General features: G+C 35.5%; 1 protein-coding gene, 1 long non-coding RNA gene and 1 pseudogene across 3 annotated transcripts; 1 reads left to right on the forward strand and 2 right to left on the reverse strand.

Moving 5' to 3' along the window:
- Positions 1-696: 696 nt before the first annotated feature.
- Positions 697-3,260, forward strand: LOC142543102 (ER membrane protein complex subunit 7 homolog). Of its 2 annotated transcripts, XR_012819654.1 has the most exons (8): positions 697-863; positions 955-998; positions 1,937-2,045; positions 2,303-2,366; positions 2,445-2,561; positions 2,641-2,740; positions 2,935-3,133; positions 3,173-3,260. XR_012819654.1 is itself a non-coding variant. In XM_075650122.1 (7 exons), exons 1-7 carry the CDS (start codon positions 787-789, stop codon positions 3,030-3,032), a joined length of 609 nt encoding a protein of 202 aa, XP_075506237.1. In that variant the 5' UTR covers positions 697-786; the 3' UTR covers positions 3,033-3,260. The 2 variants fall into 2 exon arrangements, 1 of the variants encoding a protein (XP_075506237.1); XM_075650122.1 differs by having other exon boundaries at positions 2,935-3,260.
- LOC142543103 (uncharacterized) lies at positions 2,934-3,500 on the reverse strand. Its single transcript, XR_012819655.1, has 2 exons — positions 3,260-3,500; positions 2,934-3,187 (listed from the first exon to the last, which is right to left on the reverse strand). It is a non-coding gene; the product is annotated as an uncharacterized LOC142543103 (long non-coding RNA).
- A 1,018-nt stretch (positions 3,501-4,518) lies between these two features.
- On the reverse strand, positions 4,519-10,098 carry LOC142541840 (protein DELAY OF GERMINATION 1-like; annotated as a pseudogene).
- Between the last annotated feature and the right edge of the window lie 464 nt (positions 10,099-10,562).

The following is a 10,562-nucleotide window of genomic DNA, read 5'->3' on the forward strand; positions in this document are numbered from 1 at the left end:
TCTCACGAATTTTTATCTGTGAGATGGATCAACTCTATCGATATTCACAATAAAAGTAATACTCTTAGCATAAAAAGTAATATTTTTTCATGGATGATCCAAATAAGATATCCGTCTCACAAAATACGATCCGTGAGATCGTCTCACACAAGTTTTTTCTACAAAAAGACTGTATCGTAACTTGAAAGTGTCCACTTGAGCCTATCAACCTATTTACCTTTCCTAACCATTTACACGACAAGAAACATCCAACGATTTATCGACCAATTTAATATTCAAAATATTAATAGAAATTTTCATTAATACAAATTATAATTTCACTAAATACCATGAAAAACCAAAATACAAAGCTTCATTCATATAATAAATATAATAGAACTCAATTAATTTATCCTACTTAACGAATTTCACTTAAATTATTACTTTTTTTATTTTAGATAATTTTTAAGGGTAGTGTGGTATTTTCCGGGGTACGAGATTTTTGAAAAATATAAGAGTAGATCTCTTGTTAGAAGATCTCACAAATCAGAAGGTTAATTCTACCGATATTTACAATAAAAGTAATATTTTTAGCATAAATAGTAATATTTTTTTATGAATGACTCAAATAAGTGATCTTTCTCACAAATCACGTAAGTTTTTGTCAAAAATATAATTTAGTTGTCTCGGAGAGAAAGTTTGCTATTAGAGATTTAATATTTATAAGCAAATTCCTCTTTTTTTGCCCCTTAAAAAATAACTAACCAAGCAGCCAAAAACTTTTCAACGTAACTCTCTCTTCCACCCATGGCAGCGCATCCCTCGTCGATCTTTCTGTCGCTACTCTTACTCTTTCTGCCCTTTGCACTCGGGATCTCTGATAAGTCGGGTTTTTTCTATTCGAATCGCTATTACCTTGTAATTGATTTGATTTTCATGGAAAATAGTTTCTTATTGGATATTGATTTTGCCCAGGAATGGCGAGGGATTCAGCATTAATGGTAAAGTTAGATTTCCAGGTACCTTGGTTTCCTTTTAGTTTGCTAAGCCGGATCTTGCAATTTATAATTTTTTTGTAATAAAGTTAGGGTTTTTTTTTTTGCGACGATCCGTGCTTAGATGCTTATGATCTCTCTCTTTTTTTATTACAGCTTAAAATATGAGGCAATTATCCAATTTCTTGCTCATCTTTTTAACTTAGAGATATGGAAATGTTAAATCTAAGAAGTTTAGAATAATAAGAGTTCCATCAGCCGAAACCATGTAGTTTACTTGTCAGTTACAGAAACTCAATTGGGGATAAGAGACATCATAGTTATAGTTACTACTTAATTTGGCCTTTTTTTTTTGTTTACTATCAGAAGTATGTGCTAATATGTGTGGAGAAAATAGGTGAGATTTTTCCTCATGAGAGCCAACATTTAGTGGAAAGCTATTTCAATGATCATGAGGGCATAATTTGTAAGTTAAAAGGATATATACTTTTGAAACCTCATGTCCACCTTAGGGAATAGAGGATAGAGACCAGGCCAAGTTTTGATAAATGCCACTAATGAGTGATAAGGGACTTGACTTCCCAAACCTGCTTAGCATGGAGGGGCATAGAATATTATACTTTGTGTTTCAAGGAAAACTATGAAATGGCCATGTAAATTCCAATTTTTAAAAATGAACTCCGTCGTGGGAGGGGACGCCCCATGGCTTAATATTTGGTCTTTAATGCAAAATTCTCATTTGAGCTTTTTGGGCGTGGAAACAAAGTGTACTGGTCTATAATTGAACGGACACCCCATTACTTATATTTCTTCTTTACTGCATAATTTTCATCAAAGTTTTTGTGTGGGTACTGCAACCCTAAACAGAATATCTATCCTTGTCTTGTCCGATGTCCCCTTCTCTCTCTTTTTATTTTTTGGGGGTTAACTTTTTGTTTTATGTTGGTATTTTCTTCTTGAAGGATTTAGTGCCACAGGATTTGGTCTCCCAGCAAAACTTTCAAATGTCAGAGTCATACTCAATGGTGGCCAGAAAGTTGCTTTTTTGAGGCCAGATGGATATTTTTCATTGTATCCTATTCATCTTCTTCTTGTTTCCATCTCACTTTAGGGGATTGGAGATGAATTTAACAAATCATTCGTTACTTACAATAATGTTTTTCTTTTGTTTCATGTGAGACTTTTCAAATGGTGATGGTTTGTGACTAGCATCAGTACCTTGTCATCACTAATATTGTCTTGAAAACTGAAACTATTCATTTTTGTGAAAACCTTGTAAAAGTCGACTTATTGGACTGAATGTTGTTCTTTATCCATAATCCCTCAAGCCATAATGTGCCAGCAGGGACTCATCTTATTGAAGTGGCTGCAATAGGCTATTTCTTCTCTCCCGTAGGCTTCTTAATTCCTGTATTCAATTTGCAATAAATAGCTTACAACTGTAGTATGATATTATTTTTCCTCCGCCAGGTCCGAGTTGATGTCAGTGCTAGGAATCCTGGTAAGGTCCAGGCAGCTTTGACGGAAACCAGAAAAGCATTGACCGAACTTGTTTTGGAGCCTTTGCAAGAGGAACAATATTATGAGGTTAGATCAAACACTTTATTACATTATTTAATATTTGATGCTTCAGTTCTTGATGTTTTATTTCATATAATTCTTGCAGATAAGAGAACCATTTTCTGTTATGTCCATATTTAAAAGCCCCATGGGATTGATGGTTGGATTTATGGTGATTGTGATGTTTGTGATGCCCAAACTTGTTGGTAAGTTTGTTGTTTATTTATACTTCCTGATTCCATTTAACCTTGCACGTGAACGTTGTACTTGCATTTGGTTAATATGGATTTTCTTCAGCTTTTTCATGATATGATCTTATATATTTGTGAATATATCCCCTTCTTGTTTTTAGACATCCCATATCATAGAATGCCATCAAATTTTATTTATCCTGGAACAGATCCTGAAGAACTTAAACGAGCCCAAGAAGAAATGGGAAACCAGGGTGTTCCCTCTCTTGCAAACCTTTTGACCGGAGCCCAGCAAAGGAACAATTAGAAACTGAAACTGTGATTTTTCATCAGCGGAATTCACAGAAAGAGGTTTTGTGGTGAGGATTTTGAAATTTTGATGAAATGAATTTGGACTTTGTATGGATAGTCAGTTGAGTCAATCAAGAACGAGTTGTTCATTTTTAGCTTTAAATCTCGTTACTGGTCTTGTATTAGGATGACATGTAATATCGATTTTGCGCCAATCTGCTAAGTTACATCTCCTTTTCGTACACCTGAATTTTATACTTGGTTGATCTCACTCGAACATAAAGTTTGTTTGTACCTTGCCAACTCAAAAAGTCTACAGATTATCATAATTTATATATTTGATATGGGAATCATTGAAAAGTATATAAATTTAACATCCTGTTGGCTTTCTTGCTTGGGCAATTAAAACTTTACATGCAATCGTTAACTGCTGCATTTTATTCAAGGAATTAAACAGGCGCCACAAAACCACCTTATCTATGGATCAAGAAACAAAAATTAGTAAGACAAAAATTTGTGTGAGACGGTGTCACAGTTAGTATTTTGTGAGACAGATATCTTATTTGGATCATCCATGAAAAAACATTATTTTTTATGATAAGAGTATTACTTTTTATTGTGAATATCGATAGGGATGATCCATCTCACAGATAAAGATTCGTGAGACCCGTCTCACAAGAGACCTACTCAACTAGTAAAAGCTTGGATCAAAATTTCATTAAACCTCACCTAAAAAAAATAAAAACACACTTACGCTAAGGTCATGTTCATCCGACATCTTCTATTTTTTACCTTCTATCCTCCCAAAAAGATATTAATGAGTTTAATTTTCAAAAACCTTCTTGAACATACTCCATTTTTTTTCTTTCTTTTCATTTTCAAAGAGACACATGTATAATTAAATAATTACATGATGTATTGTAATTAATTCGATAAACATGAAATAAATTGTATAATATATTAAATAATTACGTATATTATTATTAAACATAACACAATTAAATGTGTATTTGAATCGATTTATTTAAATTTAATGCGTTTATTTTGTAATCAAATTGTAAACAACACATAACATTAATCATACAAATATAAAATATAATCAAGACAATAAGTGTTAAATTCAGCCGATAAAAGTGTTTGTAATAAAATTTGTTATGTATTTTTTTCATGATCTTATTCATTATTTCTGTTTGATGTTTATTATAAATAATAAAACTAAAATTAATTAATGAAAAAAATAAAACAATTCAGATAAATTTAAAAGAGATAAAAAAAAATTAATACTAAAATTAACTAAAAAGCAAAATTAAAAATTGAAATGGACAAAAAAAAAATCTTATTTACAATTTTTAAAGATGAGATATTTGGAATTTATATTATTCTCTTATTTGATACTCTGAATGTTGAGTGATCATCGTAACACTCTCCGAAATAGAGTCTCGGAGAATGCAAATAGCGATGGTTTGGTGGAGTTTCCACCCTCTCTATAACGGAGGACGATGCCTTAAATGCTCCAAGATTCCGTCTCCTCTCTTAAATCATACTCTCGATCCTTCTCAATTCCCCACGCCTGAACACAAAGTCGTTGTTTCTTGGCAGCTATTATTTCCTCCAGAGCTTTCACCGGTGTGGGTATTTTCTCCACTTCTTTGTATGTAATCAGCATCAACTCATTATCTTCTTCCATCGTACACAAACATGGTCTCTTTAATCTTGGCGATCTCTTCTTTAACCTCTTCATTGAGCTTGTAATCTGGGTTTGATTTTGTTGCTATTGGGGCTAGTGGCATGATACCCCATAAGAGCTCGGATCATGGATGATCCGGGATATCAAATGGATTCTTAAATCAGGGTCAATATGCATGATGGATTATTCTGAAGCCGGACAAGTGCAAGCTCGGGCTCAACTCCTCGGGTTCTATATAAGCTCCCGGGAGGCATTCTACCCGGGCTATCTCGATAACAGTACCACACTTGAGTGTTTCAGAAGATAAGATCTTGTCTCGAGAAGCGTATGTGATAGAATCCTATTGATGTGACACGATGGAAAAATAAGGTCGCGTGACAGAAAGTCAACATCTAAGAGGACAAGTGGCAAGTAGGCACTGAAAACAAGTTACCTACCACATTTTCTTCTATAAATAGCAGATATACTTCTCATTTAAGGAGTTGGATTCTGGATCCCTCTTTGGTTTTCTTGAGAATTCACCCTCACACATATGTTAACACACATATTTACACCACTAGTCTTTATTTTTCTAAAAGCTACACTGGTTATCATCTTCACTTGCTGACTTAAGCATCGGAGTGGCCACGTCGAGCACCCCTCCGGCGCTCATTCACAAGTTCATCTCCTTGTCTGCAGGTCACAATGGAAGCTATAGCTCACAGATTCATCTCCTCGCTCATTTTCTTAAACAAAACACAAATTAGATCCCGTGGATTGCCCCGACTCCGCTCACCCGATTCACCCGATTCGTATCATCGGCGCCGTCTGTGATAAATGAGCTCAAGACGTAGATATGATTTCCATTCAAAAATAAGTCTGACCGGCTCGGTACTCAGATTTTATGAAAGGAGTTTTATATGGGCTCGAAGCTCAGCAGCTATGCCGGATTGGCGTGGAAAGTGTTTGTTATGCACTCAATAGCATACAACTATATTAGTCAACTAATTTAGCTCAACTAGAGAAATTTTACTCTACGAAAAATGAATTCGGATTCAGTATTTCCAGGTTAGTGATTTGGTTTGTAATAAAACTAATATAGCATAAGGAGCAGAAAGGTTAAAAGCCCGTGAGGTATGAGGCCCCAACACATTCTTTAAAGTCCGGGAGATATGAGGCCCCGTCACATTATTTGAAGCCCGGGAGACATGAGGCCCCGGAACATTCTTGAAAGTCCGGGAGACATGAGGCCCCGACACATTCTTGAAAGTCCGGGAGATATAAGGCCCCGGTACCATATTGAAAGTCCAGGAGTTATAAGGCCCCGGCACCATATTGAAAGCCCGGGAGGTATGAGGCCCCGGCACATTCTTTAAAGTCCGTGAGACACGAGGCCCTGGCACATTCTTGAAAGTCCGGGAGTTATAAGGCCCCGGCACCATATTGAAAGCCCGGGAGGTAGGAGGCCCTGACATCTTATTTAAAGTCCGGGAGACATGAGGTCCCAGTACCATATTGAAAGCTCGGGAGACATGAGGCCCCGGCACATTTTTGAAAGTCAGGGAGATATAAGGTCTCGGCATCATATTGAAAGTACGGGAGTTATAAGGCCTTGGCACCATATTGAAAGCCCGGGAGGTTTGAGGCCCCGACACATTCTTTAAAGTCCGGGAGACACAAGGCCCCGGCACATTCTTGAAAGTGCGGGAGATATAAGGCCTCGACACATTATTCCCAAGTCCCGGGACATGCTCACCGGCCCAAGGCTCCGCACCTTGTTTATTGATAAGCCCAGGGCTCTAACCCTAGCTCGGGGCTCCGCACCTTGACCATTCTCAAGTCCCGGGACATGCTCTCCGGCCCAAGGCTCCGCACCTTGGTTATTGATAAGCCCAGGCCCAGGGCTCTAACCTTGGCTCGGGGCTCCGCACCTCGACCATTCCCAAGTCCCGGGACATGCTCCCCGGCCCAAGGCTCCGCACCTTGGTTATCGATAAGCTCAGGGCTCTAACCCTGGCTCGGGGCTCCGCACCTCGACCACTCCCAAGTCCCGGGACATGCTCCCCGGCCCAAGGCTCCGCACCTTGGTTATTGTTAAGTTCCAAGGCTCTGTACATTGACTTAGGGGTTCCACACCTCGATCGTTTACTAAGTAAAGGGATTTTTATTCAGTTCAAGGCCTAACATCCCGACTACTTATTTGAAGTTACCTGTTATTTTCCAACACTCAAAAAAATTCAGAAATTCGGTTCAAAAGCAGGTTTACAAACAAGAAGAATCTAATTATTTCTAAGGTCGGAAATATTGCAAGTATTCTCAGTTTATAAAACACAAGACAGTGAAGGAAAGAATATTCCATCGAAGCATCTTTTATCGATAAAAGTTCAGGAGACACGAGGCTCCGAAATCTTATTTAAAGACCAGGAGATTGAAGCTCCCGGAACCTCATCCTATCTCTGGGATATTTGAAGCCCCCGATGCTTTATGAATCAAGATTGATTATTTTTCTTTGGGAATCCAAACACGACTGATCGAGACAGCGAGTATGACTCTAGCCCTACTATTTAAGATAAGGGTGATGATATCCCATAAGAGCTCGGGTCATGGATGATCTGGGATATCAAATAGATTCTCAAATTAGGGTTAATATGCATGATGGATTCTTCTGAAGCCGGGCAGGTGCAAGCTCAGGCTCAACTCCCCGGGCAACCAGAAACCCGGGCTCTATATAAGCTCCCGGGAGGCATTCTACCCGGGCTACCTCGATAAGAGTGCCGCACTTGAGTGTTTCAGAAGATAAGATCTTGTCTCAAGAAGCATATCTGACAGAATCCTATTGATGTGACACGATGAAAAAATAGGGTGGCGTGACAGGAAGTCAACATCTAAGAGGACAAGTGGCAAGTAGGCACTGTAAACAAGTTACCTACAACATTTTCTCCTATAAATAGTAGGTATGCTTCTCATTTAAGGGGTTTGATTCTGGATCCCTCTCTGGTTTTCTGGAGAATTCACCCTCACACATATGTTAACACACATATTTACACAAGTATTCTTTATTTCTCTAAAAACTACACTGGTTATCATCTTCACCTGCTGACTTAAGCATCAGAGTGGCCATGCCGAACACCCCTCCGGCGCCCATTCATGAGTTCATCTCCTTGTCTGCAGGTCACAGTGGAAGCTATAGCTCACAGATTCATCTCCTCGCTCATTTTCTTAAACAAAACACAATCAGATCCGGTGTATTGTCCTGACTCGGCTCACCCGATTCACCCGGATCGCATCATGGCATATCTGCTATTTCTTGCTACAAACCAGCTAGTTGAGCTGAAAGCTTTTCTTCCTCTTCAGTTGTTTTTCTTTGCAAATTATCGATTGAAGAAAGCTTGATAGCTGAGAGCACAGGGAACACACCGCTGCTGCCGCCATCGCCGGTGCCGCTGCCATCTAACCCTGAAAGCAAATAATTTCAAATTATAGTTTTGATTATCTAATTCAAGTCACAATCAAACTTGTTTCTTTGATTTTGTGAATTATGATTCTCGAGAATTCAAATGAATAGTGGGCCAATTTTTTTTTTTTTGAAAAAAATTAAATGCCAAATACTAAATATTTGATAACCAATTTGTTAAAGAATTCAAGTTTTTTGAGATTTGGTTTATTGATTTGAGAAGAAGAAAGACTCGAGAAAATCTCGAAGATTATATAGTTCAATATTTTAGTTAAAATATTGGATATCAAATACTAGATATTTGATAATTTATTTATTTGAGATAAAATAAAATTTAAAATTTTAATTGAGGTTTAAGATATTGAGATTTGTTTTCTTGACATTTGAAAAGAAAATTTAATTATTAATTCTATTTTTAAAAATAGATTTGTTTGCTAAACATTTCATAATATAGCTTTGTATAATTTAATAATTCTAACCTACCATTTTTGCACTACAACAAGTTAGTGAATAATTATTCCCCAAAAAAAGATTTTACTTAAATTATTTCTTAAATTTCTCAAATAATCATTGAAATAAATATAATATATTACGTAGTTTTTAGTATATTGTTCAATAATCGTAAAAATATGAAAATTTATTATAAACATAATTCATAAATTTATTTTCTACAATTTTTTAGATTTGATTTAATACTTCGGTTCTAATCTTTTAATTAAATGATAGTAACAAATCATTATTTTGTCTTTGACACTTTACAAATTATTTATATATCATATATTAGCTTTAATATTAAAAAATGCTACTATATAGGAAGTAAAAAAAATAATGAGAAATAAATTTTTACTTTTTAAAATTTACATTTTAAAGACTAATTTGAATAAAAATTGCGAAAATGGTTATTTAAATTATTTTTATGTTCTTAAATTTTTATTTTAAACATATGAGTACTATATATCGATGTCTATAAATATTTGGATGTCTTTTTTTTTCCCGAGAATCATAAATATTTAATTTAATAAACCATGGCCATATAAACACATTAATTTGCATATATTAATTTATATTTTGTTAAAATAATTTCTATTACAATTAAGTTTTAGCGATTGACAAAATAAACAATATCAACCAGTTCCAGGATCCAGCCGCTCATTTCATCATAAAACTGATTTTTCATACTGCTGGATTATTGCAAGCCTTTTCCGAAGTTCAAGTCGTTCTTTCTATCTAGAAATCAAACCTATGGACTTTATCAAACTACAGCTGCAAGACATCCTCTGACAAGTAACCAGTCCAAACTATTGAACGCATTACATATTTCAAATCGTTGTTTTCCAACTGCACTGCAGAAAGGTCAGTACTGAGAATTCCCAAAATGAATGTGAATTTTTGAGTCGTTCAGTTGAAAGCTCGATATAAAAATATTATACAATATCCTATCAACTTCCAAAATAACAGGAGCCACTCTATTAGGATGTAGTGTATCAGCTTTATAAAAAACATGGACTTAAATTCAATTGAATTTAAGAGAATTTAATGATAAATATGGAATATGTCCATAATGCGGGGAAACAATATAGATAATTGTTGAAAAAATTTTACTTTGAAGCACTCTACTATAAATATGCAGTATATTTTCAATTGTGGTGTCTCTGGTGGAGTCTACTGTGAGATAATCTTATTCTCTTTTAGATAATCCAAGAATTCAGTAGTCAAGTATTCTCCACCTCGATCAGATGGAAGTGTCTTAATAATCATTTCTAATTGTTTTTCTACTTCTGATATGAATTCTTTGAATTTTTCAAATGCTTCGGATTTGTGTCTATAATCACCAGAAAAGATAATGAAGTAGGATTGCTCATATTTCGTGCTAACACTTAGCGGACCACAAACGTCTGTGTGGATCAAATCTAGTAGACCATGTGCATGTTCCACATTTCCATTAAAGAGAGTCTTGGTCATTTGTCTTTTTGGACAGAATTCACAAGTAGGTAGAGAATTTATGTCTTGACAAGTCAAATATGTCTTCTCCCACTATTTTGTGCATCCTTCTTTGAGAAATATGATCTAGTCTAGTGAGTGTGCCATATTTGTGCGGGATTTGTATCATCTAATTTTGTTTTGTTTGTTGTTGTTTTCATATGTGCTTGGATATTGTTCAACGGAATATCTTTAAATTTTAAGATATAGAGATCATTCATTAATTCGTCGGTTTCTATCAAACATTCATTCTTGTAAATATTGCAAACACATTGCAAAAATATAAGAATAATCATCTCTATCAAGCATAGAAATGGAAAAATATTTTTAACCAACTCAGAAACATATAAAGCGTCTCCCAAAAATAACTTAAAATTATGTTTAAAATCAAACTAATATCTCCACTGGCAGTTGCAGCAACCCTTGCTCAATTCCCTAATCTCAAA

The sequence above is a fragment of the Primulina tabacum genome, chromosome 4, assembly GCF_025594145.1.
Source record: "Primulina tabacum isolate GXHZ01 chromosome 4, ASM2559414v2, whole genome shotgun sequence".
Taxonomy (NCBI): Eukaryota; Viridiplantae; Streptophyta; class Magnoliopsida; order Lamiales; family Gesneriaceae; genus Primulina; species Primulina tabacum.